Source organism: Pteropus medius, unplaced genomic scaffold, assembly GCF_902729225.1.
Source record: "Pteropus medius unplaced genomic scaffold, Ma_sr-lr_union100, whole genome shotgun sequence".
Classification (NCBI taxonomy): domain Eukaryota; kingdom Metazoa; phylum Chordata; class Mammalia; order Chiroptera; family Pteropodidae; genus Pteropus; species Pteropus medius.
The window spans coordinates 14,035-29,987 of record NW_024341739.1 but is presented as its reverse complement, the minus strand read 5'-3'; the positions used below and the strand labels follow the sequence as shown (position 1 = coordinate 29,987).

The 15,953-nt window shown below is 54.6% G+C and overlaps 4 protein-coding genes across 4 annotated transcripts; all 4 read left to right on the top strand.

The window, feature by feature from the left end:
• The first annotated feature begins 8 nt into the window (after positions 1–8).
• Positions 9–790, top strand: LOC120593244 (ferritin heavy chain-like). The gene has a single exon (XM_039850970.1). The coding sequence runs from the start codon at positions 43–45 to the stop codon at positions 289–291; it is 249 nt and encodes an 82-aa protein (XP_039706904.1). The 5' UTR covers positions 9–42; the 3' UTR covers positions 292–790.
• Positions 791–4,385: 3,595 nt separating this feature from the next.
• LOC120593234 (ferritin heavy chain-like) lies at positions 4,386–5,337 on the top strand. The gene has a single exon (XM_039850958.1). It carries the CDS (start codon positions 4,700–4,702, stop codon positions 5,249–5,251), a length of 552 nt encoding a protein of 183 aa, XP_039706892.1. The 5' UTR covers positions 4,386–4,699; the 3' UTR covers positions 5,252–5,337.
• Positions 5,338–9,589: 4,252 nt separating this feature from the next.
• LOC120593227 (ferritin heavy chain-like) lies at positions 9,590–10,253 on the top strand. The gene has a single exon (XM_039850950.1). It carries the CDS (start codon positions 9,668–9,670, stop codon positions 10,217–10,219), a length of 552 nt encoding a protein of 183 aa, XP_039706884.1. The 5' UTR covers positions 9,590–9,667; the 3' UTR covers positions 10,220–10,253.
• Positions 10,254–14,521: 4,268 nt separating this feature from the next.
• Positions 14,522–15,237, top strand: LOC120593223 (ferritin heavy chain-like). Its single transcript, XM_039850936.1, is given in 2 exon segments — positions 14,522–14,985; positions 14,988–15,237. Coding segments are annotated over 2 exon segments (549 nt in total). The 5' UTR covers positions 14,522–14,600; the 3' UTR covers positions 15,152–15,237.
• The last annotated feature ends 716 nt before the right edge of the window (positions 15,238–15,953 follow it).

Here is a 15,953-nt window from a genome sequence, read left to right as displayed (position 1 = left end):
GGCAGGCCTGACCGCAACCGCTGGCACGACCGGGTGAGGGTCATGGAGTGCGCCTTGCACCTGGCGATGGATGTGAACCAGAGCCTGTTCAGTCTGCACCGGCTGGCCACCGAGAAGAAGGACGCCCGCCTGTGCGACTTCCTGATGAGTCGCTACCTGCACGAGCAGGTGAAGTTCATCACGGAGCTGGGCGACCATCTCACCAACCTGTGCAAGATGGGAGCCCCGCAATCGGGCCTGGCCGAGCACCTCTTTGACAAGCTCACCCTGCACGACAGCGACAAGGACTGAGCCTGGACTGCCTTCCCCGTGGCCGTGGGGTGACTTCTCCAGGTCACCACGCCCAGCATACATGTTGCAGTATCGCCCTTGCCAGACATTCCCTTGAGGTTTTTTGTTTGTTTGTTTGTTTTTTTTTCCCCTTTTCCCCTTCTTCTTCCAGGTTTGCCATTTCTTCCAATAAAGTTATTGGTTCCTAAATAAACAATGGTCTCTGGTGGATTGGTGTGTGCAGAACCCTCACCTTTTAAGCTTTCAGCAGGTATCCAAGCAAGCGTCCGTGCCGCCGACCCGTGCCCCATCCATCCCCAGGCGGCTCACGATCTCCGTGGACGGAGGGAGAAGGTATTGCGTGGGACCCTGGAACACACAACATCGATCATCCTTTTAAGACCACGTGCTGTATAGGCCTGGGGCGAGGTGGCTGGCCTGGGGCCCCGGGGAACGTGGGTGCCGGTGCATAGGAAAAGTAGAAACCCACGCGGCCTGAAAATCACAGCGGCAGGAAGGAGAAGTGGTATTCTCCAAGGGCAGTCTCAGCCGTGAGGTTGGACTTTCATCTTTGTTCTTAGGGGCAGGAAGTTAGCAAGACAGCTGACGAGAAGAACACGTGATTTTAGAACACGTGATTTTAGGCTCTTCTCGGCCAGCCACTTGCTTCTAGGCGCATAGGTACCTGCCGTTCACGGGACCGAGCCTCGGGTGGTTGCTTCCATGTACTTTGGCCCAGAGTCCAAGCACCAGGAACCCTCGCTCGGCCCCAGTGGCTTCGGACGACTGTCCTTTGGAACCACGCCGCGGAAAGAGCGTTCCACTTTTCCAAATGGCCAGCCCAACCTCAGACCCGAAAGCTGACCCACCGGCCTCTCCCTGGGACCACTGCCCAGTAAGAGCAGAGCAGACATGCTTCACCTTGTTCTATTCAGGGGCCACAGCATGTGAGCTGGGTCCTAGGTCATAAAACACTTCCTGACTTGGGACAACTTCTTCCTTCCTCCCGCTTGATTTAGATGGATTTCGTCCCCAATTCTTTCCCTTTCCTAAGCTACGAAGTGAGAAGATCATTTCCTTGAGACGTCTCCTAAATTTTCATATCAGCACTTTGGTGCTACAAAACTTGCATCTAAGCACTGCTCTAGCTGCACCCCACAAATCTTGCTATGTGGTGCTTTGCTTCCGTCCAGTCCCAAGTCATCTTGAGTTCCCCCCGGTCTCTCCGTTGACCCACACGTTGTTCAGACGTGCACTGGATCACTCGTTTCCAGATATTTGGGGATTTTCCCAGATCATTCCGTGAATGATCTCCGGCTTAGCTCCGCCGCGGTCAGAGAACCCAGGGCACCCAATCCCCATCCTGTTGCCTCTGTTGACACTTGCGGCACGGCACGGAACGAGGTCCGTCTTGGGCGGTGTGTCGCGTGCACTCTGAAACCACGTGCTTCTGAAAGACATGTTTCTGAACATTCCACTCTCACGCCTCTGCACTTTCTCTTAACGTGAAGCTTCCTTCATCCTCTCCTCCCCCTTTCTTCTCCCGATGATGACAATAATACTTCATTGGCTGCCTACGGGGAGGAGAACCCTGGGCCTTTCGAGCCACGGAAATGCATTAATTGTTTCTTAACCTATTTTTCCTTTTAGAAAGTCAAAAAAGAAAACAAAATTCAAAGAAGACAGTTGACTCGTGGTGGCGCACCGGGCGCAAAACCAGTTACCTACGCATACGCACACGAAAAAGGATACAGGGAGTGAAGCGGACCTGGCGAGGAAACCTTGGCGGGTGACGAACGGGAGAGACTTTCAGACGGGCAAGCACCAGAGACTGGAAAATACCTGCAACTGAAGGCCGAGCGCAATCAGAGAAAGTGCAAGAACAGAGTCAATGAAATCGAAGGACTGGAGAGGGTCCCGGGTGGACCGTGACGTCGCAGAGCTACAGTCTGAACACAGGCCTGTTTGCCGCTGCCCTGCTCTGATCCTGCCCCGAACTTACTTGCACTGAACAAAGCCAAACTGGCATCGGACCCGCTTCGATCTCCCAGAACGACACTCCCAAGAAAGGCAGATAACTGACTAGGAAGGAAACTCAAATCAGAGCAAGTCTCAGACCACTGCAAACCTGTCCAGCCAAGGGAAACCAAACAGAGGAGCACATCTACCTAGAAGAGGGAGCCACGGAAGCCTTGCGACGTTCGAGAAATGCCGGGCTTTTGGCATCTGGGAGGGCCTCTCCCGTCCCTGCCGGCTGCATGCCCCGTATCCCCACGGGAGACCACCGAATCGTTGACACACTCCATCTTCCCATTCGGGGGAGAAGCCTCTTAGTGAACCGGACATCATGCTCCAGATCAGATCCGCGCTCATTACCTAGTCGAATCGAACGCGCCCTTTGTTCCTAAATAGGAATGCACGTGCTTTTAAGCATCACGGGACAGTGAGAGAGGAGCTCGTGATGAACAAACACAACTACGGCTCGGAAAGACAAACGGCCCAATTAAAAACTGGGCAGAGGACCTGGACAGGCATTTCTCCAAAGAGGACACGCGCATGGCCAGCAGACGTATGAAAAGACGCGCGATGTCACTGATCGTCAGAGAAATGCAAACTCAAACCACAACGAGCTATCACCTCACACCTGTCAGAGTGGCTCTCCTCAACAGATCACAAGAACCAGTGTTGCCGAGGAGGGGGAGGAGACGGGGCCCTCGGCCGCCGTTGCTGGGATTGCAGATTGGGACGAGCACTGTGGAAAACGGTTTGGAGATGCCTCAGAAACTTACAAACACAACTAACTACCCTACGACCCAGCGATTGCCCTTCCTTCCGGGTATTCACGCAAAGAAAACCAAACCACTGATCCAAAAAGTTCTCTGCACCCCGCAGCGCTGCTGCAACAGGCAACGGACGGAAAGAACCTCAGTGCCCATCGACAGATGACTGCATAAAGAAGTCGTGCTGCGTACATCCGATGGAATATGACCCGGTCATGAGAGAAAGAAGGAAACCTTGCCATCTGCAACCACATACATGGCCCGAGAGGGTGTGAGGCTAAGTGAAATACGTCAGAGAAAGACCAGTAGCATAGGATCTCACTTCCACCTGGAACCTAAAGAACAAAACCAATCAAACACACAAAACCAAAACAGACTCAGAGATACAGAGAGCAAACGGGCGATTGCCAGATGGGAGGGGGGTCTGGCGGTTGGGTGGAAAAGCTGAAGGGATTGACAAGTACCCATCGGCAGTTACAAAACAGTCACGGGGATGTGAAGTGCCGCATGGAGAATACAGTCAAAAATGTTGCGATAATTATGTACAGTGCCAGGTGGGAACTAGTCTGAGGGGGGTGGGGGTGGGGGGTGGAGAGAATCACTTCGTAAATTACATAACTGGCTGGCCACAGAAAAAAATCATTGAATTGGAAATTTGACATGGTGCAATGGCGGGACATGGAAACGGTACCTCAATAAAGCTGTGAAAAACTATGAGGGACGAAATAAAAAAAAAAACAAAAACCACCTCTTTCTGAGGAGAAATATACACAGAAGTTTTTCTAGATGTGTATAGACATAGATGTAGATATAGGTATAGATAAAGATATAGATATAGATATAGATATAGATATAGATATAGATATAGATATAGATACAGATACAGATACAGATACAGATACAGATACAGAGATAGAGATAGAGATAGAGATAGACATAGAGATAGACTTAGAGATAGAGATATACATCCACACAGGTATCCGTAACAGGAAACAATGGAGAACTTTTCCAAAACTCCTAATTAATATTCTCAGAATTTTCAGGCCCACGTGTTTTTACTTCTGTTTTCGTTTTCTTAAACGAGGACTGGGTCTTCTCAGAGGAAATATTAGAGAACGAGAGAAAATCGTCGGAAAACAGCGACAGTGCCCAAATATAAAGTTCATAGACGCCCCGTGCTCAGCTCACAGTCGCCCGCCTCTGCGGGCTGGGATGGAAGCTGGAACACCGCGCTCGCTCCCCTCTGCGAGCCTCCCCTAGCTCCCCAGCCGCCCCTGTCGCCCGCGCCCGCACCGCGCCCGCCCTCTGTCGCCCGCGCCCGCCCGCCCGCGGGGCTCCCCGCTTGCCCACCGCGAACGTAACGTAAAGGACTCCACCCCCACGCCCCCAGGCCTCAACGGACCCCCCAGTTCCGGTCCCCCACAGGAGCTGACGCCCCGCCCCGCCCCAGAGCGCCCTCCTCCTCGTCCGCCTTGAGAGCGCCCCCAGGTTTCCACCGCCCCTGACTCGGCCCGCAGCCTCCCTGGTCGCCCACCGCTGGGAGCACCCGGAGACCCCGCCGCCGCCGCCGCCGCTGCCGCTGCTCGCCCCGCAGCCCCGGCTTCGTCGCCGCCTCGGCCTTGGCGCCCGCCGCGCCTGCACCGCCAGTCATGTCGACCGCGCTGCCGCCGTCGTGTGCGCGCCACAGCTACCAGCCCGACTGTGAGGCCGCCGTCAACAACCAGATCAACCTGGAGCTCTACGCCTCCTACGTGTACGAGTCCATGGCCTTGTACTTCGAAGGCGAGGACGCGGCCCTCAAGCACGTCGTCCAGTTCTTCCGGCAGCAGTCCAGCAAGGAGACGGAGTACGCCCAGAGGCTCATGTGGCTGCACAACCAGCGCGGGGCCCACCTGCGTCTGCGCGAGATCGGCAGGCCTGACCGCAACCGCTGGCACGACCGGGTGAGGGTCATGGAGTGCGCCTTGCACCTGGCGATGGATGTGAACCAGAGCCTGTTCAGTCTGCACCGGCTGGCCACCGAGAAGAAGGATGCCCGCCTGTGCGACTTCCTGATGAGTCGCTACCTGCACGAGCAGGTGAAGTTCATCACGGAGCTGGGCGACCATCTCACCAACCTGTGCAAGATGGGAGCCCCGCAATCGGGCCTGGCCGAGCACCTCTTTGACAAGCTCACCCTGCACGACAGCGACAAGGACTGAGCCTGGACTGCCTTCCCCGTGGCCGTGGGGTGACTTCTCCAGGTCACCACGCCCGGCATGCATGTTGCAGTATCGCCCTTGCCAGACATTCCCTTGAGGTTTTTTGTTTGTTTGTTTTTTTTTTTTTTCCCCTTTTCCCCTTCTTCTTCCAGGTTTGCCATTTCTTCCAATAAAGTTATTGGTTCCTAAATAAACAATGGTCTCTGGTGGATTGGTGTGTGCAGAACCCTCACCTTTTAAGCTTTCAGCAGGTATCCAAGCAAGCGTCCGTGCCGCCGACCCGTGCCCCATCCATCCCCAGGCGGCTCACGATCTCCGTGGACGGAGGGAGAAGGTATTGCGTGGGACCCTGGAACACACAACATCGATCATCCTTTTAAGACCACGTGCTGTATAGGCCTGGGGCGAGGTGGCTGGCCTGGGGCCCCGGGGAACGTGGGTGCCGGTGCATAGGAAAAGTAGAAACCCACGCGGCCTGAAAATCACAGCGGCAGGAAGGAGAAGTGGTATTCTCCAAGGGCAGTCTCAGCCGTGAGGTTGGACTTTCATCTTTGTTCCTAGGGGCAGGAAGTTAGCAAGACAGCTGACGAGAAGAACACGTGATTTTAGAGCAGGCTCTTCTCGGCCAGCCACTTGCTTCTAGGCGCATAGGTACCTGCCGTTCACGGGACCGAGCCTCGGGTGGTTGCTTCCATGTACTTTGGCCCAGAGTCCAAGCACCAGGAACCCTCGCTCGGCCCCAGCGGCTTCGGACGACTGTCCTTTGGAACCACGCCGTGGAAAGAGCGTTCCACTTTTCCAAATGGCCAGCCCAACCTCAGACCCGAAAGCTGACCCACCGGCCTCTCCCTGGGACCACTGCCCAGTAAGAGCAGACATGCTTCACCTTGTTCTATTCAGGGGCCACGGCATGTGAGCTGGGTCCTAGGTCATAAAACACTTCCTGACTTGGGACAACTTCTTCCTTCCTCCCGCTTGATTTAGATGGATTTCGTCCCCAATTCTTTCCCTTTCCTAAGCTACGAAGTGAGAAGATCATTTCCTTGAGACGTCTCCTAAATTTTCATATCAGCACTTCGGTGCTACAAAACTTGCATCTAAGCACTGCTCTAGCTGCACCCCACAAATCTTGCTATGTGGTGCTTTGCTTCCGTCCAGTCCCAAGTCATCTTGAGTTCCCCCCGGTCTCTCCGTTGACCCACACGTTGTTCAGACGTGCACTGGATCACTCGTTTCCAGATATTTGGGGATTTTCCCAGATCATTCCGTGAATGATCTCCGGCTTAGCTCCGCCGCGGTCAGAGAACCCAGGGCACCCAATCCCCATCCTGTTGCCTCTGTTGACACTTGCGGCACGGCACGGAACGAGGTCCGTCTTGGGCGGTGTGTCGCGTGCACTCGGAAACCACGTGCTTCTGAAAGACATGTTTCTGAACATTCCACTCTCACGCCTCTGCACTTTCTCTTAACGTGAAGCTTCCTTCATCCTCTCCTCCCCCTTTCTTCTCCCGATGATGGCAATAATACTTCATTGGCTGCCTACGGGGAGGAGAACCCTGGGCCTTTCGAGCCACGGAAATGCATTAATTGTTTCTTAACCTATTTTTCCTTTTAGAAAGTCAAAAAAGAAAACAAAATTCAAAGAAGACAGTTGACTCGTGGTGGCGCACCGGGCGCAAAACCAGTTACCTACGCATACGCACACGAAAAAGGATACAGGGAGCGAAGCGGACCTGGCGAGGAAACCTTGGCGGGTGACGAACGGGAGAGACTTTCAGACGGGCAAGCACCAGAGACTGGAAAATACCTGCAACTGAAGGCCGAGCGCAATCAGAGAAAGTGCAAGAACAGAGTCAATGAAATCGAAGGACTGGAGAGGGTCCCGGGTGGACCGTGACGTCGCAGAGCTACAGTCTGAGCACAGGCCTGTTTGCCGCTGCCCTGCTCTGATCCTGCCCCGAACTTACTTGCACTGAACAAAGCCAAACTGGCATCGGACCCGCTTCGATCTCCCAGAACGACACTCCCAAGAAAGGCAGTTAACTGACTAGGAAGGAAACTCAAATCAGAGCAAGTCTCAGACCACTGCAAACCTGTCCAGCCAAGGGAAACCAAACAGAGGAGCACATCTACCTAGAAGAGGGAGCCACGGAAGCCTTGCGACGTTCGAGAAATGCCGGGCTTTTGGCATCTGGGAGGGCCTCTCCCGTCCCTGCCGGCTGCATGCCCCGTATCCCAACGGGAGACCACCGAATCGTTGACACACTCCATCTTCCCATTCGGGGGAGAAGCCTCTTAGTGAAACGGACATCATGCTCCAGATCAGATCCGCGCTCATTACCTAGTCGAATCGAACGCGCCCTTTGTTCCTAAATAGGAATGCACGTGCTTTTAAGCATCACGGGACAGTGAGAGAGGAGCTCGTGATGAACAAACACAACTACGTCTCGGAAAGACAAACGACCCAATTAAAAACTGGGCAGAGGACCTGGACAGGCATTTCTCCAAAGAGGACACGCGCACGGCCAGCACACGTATGAAAAGATGCTCGATGTCACTGATCGTCAGAGAAATGCAAACTCAAACCACAACGAGCTATCACCTCACGCCTGTCAGAGTGGCTCTCCTCAACAGATCACAAGAACGAGTGTTGCCGAGGAGGGGGAGGAGACGGGGCCCTCGGCCGCCGTTGCTGGGATTGCAGATTGGGACGAGCACTGTGGAAAACGGTTTGGAGATGCCTCAGAAACTTAAAAACACAACTAACTACCCTACGACCCAGCGACTGCCCTTCCTTCCGGGTATTCACGCAAAGAAAACCAAACCACTGATCCAAAAAGTTCTCTGCACCCCGCAGCGCTGCTGCAACAGGCAACGGACGGAAAGAACCTCAGTGCCCATCGACAGATGACTGCATAAAGAAGTCGTGCTGCGTACATCCGATGGAATATGACCCGGCCATGAGAGAAAGAAGGAAACCTTGCCATCTGCAACCACATACATGGCCCGAGAGGGTGTGAGGCTAAGTGAAATACGTCAGAGAAAGAACAGTAGCATAGGATCTCACTTCCACCTGGAATCTAAAGAACAAAACCAATCGAACACACAAAACCAAAACAGACTCAGAGATACAGAGAGCAAACGGGCGATCGCCAGATGGGAGGGGGGTCTGGGGGTTGGGTGGAAAAGCTGAAGGGATTGACAAGTACCCATCGGCAGTTACAAAGCAGTCACGGGGATGTGAAGTGCCGCATGGAGAATACAGTCAAAAATGTTGCGATAATTATGTACAGTGCCAGGTGGGAACTAGTGTGAGGGGGGTGGGGGTAGGGGGTGGAGAGGATCACTTCGTAAATTACATAACTGGCTGGCCACAGAAAAAAATCATTGAATTGGAAATTTGACATGGTGCAATGGCGGGACATGGAAACGGTACCTCAATAAAGCTGTGAAAAACTATGAGGGATGAGATAAAAAAAAAAAAAAAACAAAAACCACCTCTTTCTGAGGAGAAATATACACAGAAGTTTTTCTAGATGTGTATAGACGTAGATATAGATATAGGTATAGATAAAGGTATAGATATAGATATAGATATAGATATAGATATAGATATAGATACAGATATAGATACAGATATAGATATAGAGATAGACATAGAGATAGACATAGAGATAGACATAGAGATAGACATAGAGATAGACTTAGAGATAGAGATATACATCCACACAGGTATCCGTAACAGGAAACAATGGAGAACTTTTCCAAAACTCCGAATTAATATTCTCAGAATTTTCAGGTCCACGTGTTTTTACTTCTGTTTTTGTTTTCTTAAACGAGGACTGGGTCTTCTCCGAGGAAATGTTAGAGAACGAGAGAAAATCGTCGGAAAACAGCGACAGTGCCCAAATATAAAGTTCATAGACGCCCCGTGCTCAGCTCACAGTCGCCCGCCTCTGCGGGCTGGGATGGAAGCTGGAACGCCGCGCTCGCTCCCCTCTGCGAGCCTCCCCTAGCTCCCCAGCCGCCCCTGTCGCCCGCGCCCGCACCCGCGCCCGCCCTCTGTCGGCCGCACCCGCCCGCTCGCCCGCGGGGCTCCCCGCTTGCCCACCGCGAACGTAACGTAAAGGACTCCACCCCCACGCCCCCAGGCCTCAACGGACCCCCCAGTTCCGGTCCCCCACAGGAGCTGACGCCCCGCCCCGCCCCAGAGCGCCCTCCTCCTCGTCCGCCTTGAGAGCGCCCCCAGGTTTCCACCGCCCCTGACTCGGCCCGCAGCCTCCCTGGTCGCCCACCGCTGGGAGCACCCGGAGACCCCGCCGCCGCCGCCGCCGCCGCCGCTGCCGCTGCTCGCCCCGCAGCCCCGGCTTCGTCGCCGCCTCGGCCTTGGCGCCCGCCGCGCCTGCACCGCCAGTCATGTCGACCGCGCTGCCGCCGTCGTGTGCGCGCCACAGCTACCAGCCCGACTGTGAGGCCGCCGTCAACAACCAGATCAACCTGGAGCTCTACGCCTCCTACGTGTACGAGTCCATGGCCTTGTACTTCGAAGGCGAGGACGCGGCCCTCAAGCACGTCGTCCAGTTCTTCCGGCAGCAGTCCAGCAAGGAGACGGAGTACGCCCAGAGGCTCATGTGGCTGCACAACCAGCGCGGGGCCCACCTGCGTCTGCGCGAGATCGGCAGGCCTGACCGCAACCGCTGGCACGACCGGGTGAGGGTCATGGAGTGCGCCTTGCACCTGGCGATGGATGTGAACCAGAGCCTGTTCAGTCTGCACCGGCTGGCCACCGAGAAGAAGGACGCCCGCCTGTGCGACTTCCTGATGAGTCGCTACCTGCACGAGCAGGTGAAGTTCATCACGGAGCTGGGCGACCATCTCACCAACCTGTGCAAGATGGGAGCCCCGCAATCGGGCCTGGCCGAGCACCTCTTTGACAAGCTCACCCTGCACGACAGCGACAAGGACTGAGCCTGGACTGCCTTCCCCGTGGCCGTGGGGTGACTTCTCCAGGTCACCCCGCCCGGCATGCATGTTGCAGTATCGCCCTTGCCAGACATTCCCTTGAGGTTTTATTTTTTGTTTCTCTTTTTTTCCCCATTTTCCCCTTCTTCTTCCAGGTTTGCCATTTCTTCCAATAAAGTTATTGGTTCCTAAGTAAACAATGGTCTCTGGTGGATTGGTGTGTGCAGAACCCTCACCTTTTAAGCTTTCGGCAGGTATCCAAGCAAGCGTCCGTGCCGCCGACCCGTGCCCCGTCCATCCCCAGGCGGCTCACGATCTCCGTGGACGGAGGGAGAAGGTATTGCGTGGGACCCTGGAACACACAACATCGGTCATCCTTTTAAGACCACGTGCTGTATAGGCCTGGGGCGAGGTGGCTGGCCTGGGGCCCCGGGGAACGTGGGTGCCGGTGCATAGGAAAAGTAGAAACCCACGCGGCCTGAAAATCACAGCGGCAGGAAGGAGAAGTGGTATTCTCCAAGGGCCGTCTCAGCCGTGAGGTTGGACTTTCATCTTTGTTCCTAGGGGCAGGAAGTTAGCAAGACAGCTGACGAGAAGAACACGTGATTTTAGAGCAGGCTCTTCTCGGCCAGCCACTTGCTTCTAGGCGCATAGGTACCTGCCGTTCACGGGACCGAGCCTCGGGTGGTTGCTTCCATGTACTTTGGCCCAGAGTCCAAGCACCAGGAACCCTCGCTCGGCCCCAGCGGCTTCGGACGACTGTCCTTTGGAACCACGCCGTGGAAAGAGCGTTCCACTTTTCCAAATGGCCAGCCCAACCTCAGACCCGAAAGCTGACCCACCGGCCTCTCCCTGGGACCACTGCCCAGTAAGAGCAGACATGCTTCACCTTGTTCTATTCAGGGGCCACGGCATGTGAGCTGGGTCCTAGGTCATAAAACACTTCCTGACTTGGGACAACTTCTTCCTTCCTCCCGCTTGATTTAGATGGATTTCGTCCCCAATTCTTTCCCTTTCCTAAGCTACGAAGTGAGAAGATCATTTCATTGAGACGTCTCCTAAATTTTCATATCAGCACTTCGGTGCTACAAAACTTGCATCTAAGCACTGCTCTAGCTGCACCCCACAAATCTTGCTATGTGGTGCTTTGCTTCCGTCCAGTCCCAAGTCATCTTGAGTTCCCCCCGGTCTCTCCGTTGACCCACACGTTGTTCTGACGTGCACTGGATCACTCGTTTCCAGATATTTGGGGATTTTCCCAGATCATTCCGTGAATGATCTCCGGCTTAGCTCCGCCGCGGTCAGAGAACCCAGGGCACCCAATCCCCATCCTGTTGCCTCTGTTGACACTTGCGGCACGGCACGGAACGAGGTCCGTCTTGGGCGGTGTGTCGCGTGCACTCGGAAACCATGTGCTTCTGAAAGACATGTTTCTGAACATTCCACTCTCACGCCTCTGCACTTTCTCTTAACGTGAAGCTTCCTTCATCCTCTCCTCCCCCTTTCTTCTCCCGATGATGGCAATAATACTTCATTGGCTGCCTACGGGGAGGAGAACCCTGGGCCTTTCGAGCCACGGAAATGCATTAATTGTTTCTTAACCTATTTTTCCTTTTAGAAAGTCAAAAAAGAAAACAAACTTCAAAGAAGACAGTTGACTCGTGGTGGCGCACCGGGCGCAAAACCAGTTACCTACGCATACGCACACGAAAAAGGATACAGGGAGCGAAGCGGACCTGGCGAGGAAACCTTGGCGGGTGACGAACGGGAGAGACTTTCAGACGGGCAAGCACCAGAGACTGGAAAATACCTGCAACTGAAGGCTGAGCGCAATCAGAGAAAGTGCAAGAACAGAGTCAATGAAATCGAAGGACTGGAGAGGGTCCCGGGTGGACCGTGACGTCGCAGAGCTACAGTCTGAACACAGGCCTGTTTGCCGCTGCCCTGCTCTGATCCTGCCCCGAACTTACTTGCACTGAACAAAGCCAAACTGGCATCGGACCCGCTTCGATCTCCCAGAACGACACTCCCAAGAAAGGCAGTTAACTGACTAGGAAGGAAACTCAAATCAGAGCAAGTCTCAGACCACTGCAAACCTGTCCAGCCAAGGGAAACCAAACAGAGGAGCACATCTACCTAGAAGAGGGAGCCACGGAAGCCTTGCGACGTTCGAGAAATGCCGGGCTTTTGGCATCTGGGAGGGCCTCTCCCGTCCCTGCCGGCTGCATGCCCCGTATCCCCACGGGAGACCACCGAATCGTTGACACACTCCATCTTCCCATTCGGGGGAGAAGCCTCTTAGTGAAACGGACATCATGCTCCAGATCAGATCCGCGCTCATTACCTAGTCGAATCGAACGCGCCCTTTGTTCCTAAATAGGAATGCACGTGCTTTTAAGCATCACGGGACAGTGAGAGAGGAGCTCGTGATGAACAAACACAACTACGTCTCGGAAAGACAAACGGCCCAATTAAAAACTGGGCAGAGGACCTGGACAGGCATTTCTCCAAAGAGGACACGCGCATGGCCAGCAGACGTATGAAAAGACGCTCGATGTCACTGATCGTCAGAGAAATGCAAACTCAAACCACAACGAGCTATCACCTCACACCTGTCAGAGTGGCTCTCCTCAACAGATCACAAGAACGAGTGTTGCCGAGGAGGGGGAGGAGACGGGGCCCTCGGCCGCCGTTGCTGGGATTGCAGATTGGGACGAGCACTGTGGAAAACGGTTTGGAGATGCCTCAGAAACTTACAAACACAACTAACTACCCTACGACCCAGCGATTGCCCTTCCTTCCGGGTATTCACGCAAAGAAAACCAAACCACTGATCCAAAAAGTTCTCTGCACCCCGCAGCGCTGCTGCAACAGGCAACGGACGGAAAGAACCTCAGGGCCCATCGACAGATGACTGCATAAAGAAGTCGTGCTGCGTACATCCGATGGAATATGACCCGGCCATGAGAGAAAGAAGGAAACCTTGCCATCTGCAACCACATACATGGCCCGAGAGGGTGTGAGGCTAAGTGAAATACGTCAGAGAAAGACCAGTAGCATAGGATCTCACTTCCACCTGGAACCTAAAGAACAAAACCAATCAAACACACAAAACCAAAACAGACTCAGAGATACAGAGAGCAAACGGGCGATTGCCAGATGGGAGGGGGGTCTGGGGGTTGGGTGGAAAAGCTGAAGGGATTGACAAGTACCCATCGGCAGTTACAAAACAGTCACGGGGATGTGAAGTGCCGCATGGAGAATACAGTCAAAAATGTTGCGATAATTATGTACAGTGCCAGGTGGGAACTAGTCTGAGGGGGGTGGGGGTGGGGGGTGGAGAGAATCACTTCGTAAATTACATAACTGGCTGGCCACAGAAAAAAATCATTGAATTGGAAATTTGACATGGTGCAATGGCGGGACATGGAAACGGTACCTCAATAAAGCTGTGAAAAACTATGAGGGACGAAATAAAAAAAAAAAACAAAAACCACCTCTTTCTGAGGAGAAATATACACAGAAGTTTTTCTAGATGTGTATAGACATAGATGTAGATATAGGTATAGATAAAGATATAGATATAGATATAGATATAGATATAGATATAGATACAGATACAGATACAGATACAGAGATAGAGATAGACATAGAGATAGACATAGAGATAGACATAGAGATAGACTTAGAGATAGAGATATACATCCACACAGGTATCCGTAACAGGAAACAATGGAGAACTTTTCCAAAACTCCTAATTAATATTCTCAGAATTTTCAGGCCCACGTGTTTTTACTTCTGTTTTCGTTTTCTTAAACGAGGACTGGGTCTTCTCAGAGGAAATATTAGAGAACGAGAGAAAATCGTCGGAAAACAGCGACAGTGCCCAAATATAAAGTTCATAGACGCCCCGTGCTCAGCTCACAGTCGCCCGCCTCTGCGGGCTGGGATGGAAGCTGGAACGCCGCGCTCGCTCCCCTCTGCGAGCCTCCCCTAGCTCCCCAGCCGCCCCTGTCGCCCGCGCCCGCACCCGCGCCCGCCCTCTGTCGGCCGCACCCGCCCGCCCGCGGGGCTCCCCGCTTGCCCACCGCGAACGTAACGTAAAGGACTCCACCCCCACGCCCCCAGGCCTCAACGGACCCCCCAGTTCCGGTCCCCCACAGGAGCTGACGCCCCGCCCCGCCCCAGAGCGCCCTCCTCCTCGTCCGCCTTGAGAGCGCCTCCAGGTTTCCACCGCCCCTGACTCGGCCCGCAGCCTCCCTGGTCGCCCACCGCTGGGAGCACCCGGAGACCCCGCCGCCGCCGCCGCCGCTGCCGCTGCTCGCCCCGCAGCCCCGGCTTCGTCGCCGCCTCGGCCTTGGCGCCCGCCGCGCCTGCACCGCCAGTCATGTCGACCGCGCTGCCGCCGTCGTGTGCGCGCCACAGCTACCAGCCCGACTGTGAGGCCGCCGTCAACAACCAGATCAACCTGGAGCTCTACGCCTCCTACGTGTACGAGTCCATGGCCTTGTACTTCGAACGCGAGGACGCGGCCCTCAAGCACGTCGTCCAGTTCTTCCGGCAGCAGTCCAGCAAGGAGACGGAGTACGCCCAGAGGCTCATGTGGCTGCACAACCAGCGCGGGGCCCACCTGCGTCTGCGCGAGATCGGCAGGCCTGACCGCAACCGCTGGCACGACCGGGTGAGGGTCATGGAGTGCGCCTTGCACCTGGCGATGGATGTGAACCAGAGCCTGTTCAGTCTGCACCGGCTGGCCACCGAGAGAAGGACGCCCGCCTGTGCGACTTCCTGATGAGTCGCTACCTGCACGAGCAGGTGAAGTTCATCACGGAGCTGGGCGACCATCTCACCAACCTGTGCAAGATGGGAGCCCCGCAATCGGGCCTGGCCGAGCACCTCTTTGACAAGCTCACCCTGCACGACAGCGACAAGGACTGAGCCTGGACTGCCTTCCCCGTGGCCGTGGGGTGACTTCTCCAGGTCACCACGCCCGGCATGCATGTTGCAGTATCGCCCTTGCCAGACATTCCCTTGAGGTTTTTGTTTGTTTGTTTTGTTGTTTTTTTCCCCTTTTCCCCTTCTTCTTCCAGGTTTGCCATTTCTTCCAATAAAGTTATTGGTTCCTAAGTAAACAATGGTCTCTGGTGGATTGGTGTGTGCAGAACCCTCACCTTTTAAGCTTTCAGCAGGTATCCAAGCAAGCGTCCGTGCCGCCGACCCGTGCCCCATCCATCCCCAGGCGGCTCACGATCTCCGTGGACGGAGGGAGAAGGTATTGCGTGGGACCCTGGAACACACAACATCGATCATCCTTTTAAGACCACGTGCTGTATAGGCCTGGGGCGAGGTGGCTGGCCTGGGGCCCCGGGGAACGTGGGTGCCGGTGCATAGGAAAAGTAGAAACCCACGCGGCCTGAAAATCACAGCGGCAGGAAGGAGAAGTGGTATTCTCCAAGGGCAGTCTCAGCCGTGAGGTTGGACTTTCATCTTTGTTCCTAGGGGCAGGAAGTTAGCAAGACAGCTGACGAGAAGAACACGTGATTTTAGAGCAGGCTCTTCTCGGCCAGCCACTTGCTTCTAGGCGCATAGGTACCTGCCGTTCACGGGACCGAGCCTCGGGTGGTTGCTTCCATGTACTTTGGCCCAGAGTCCAAGCACCAGGAACCCTCGCTCGGCCCCAGTGGCTTCGGACGACTGTCCTTTGGAACCACGCCGTGGAAAGAGCGTTCCACTTTTCCAA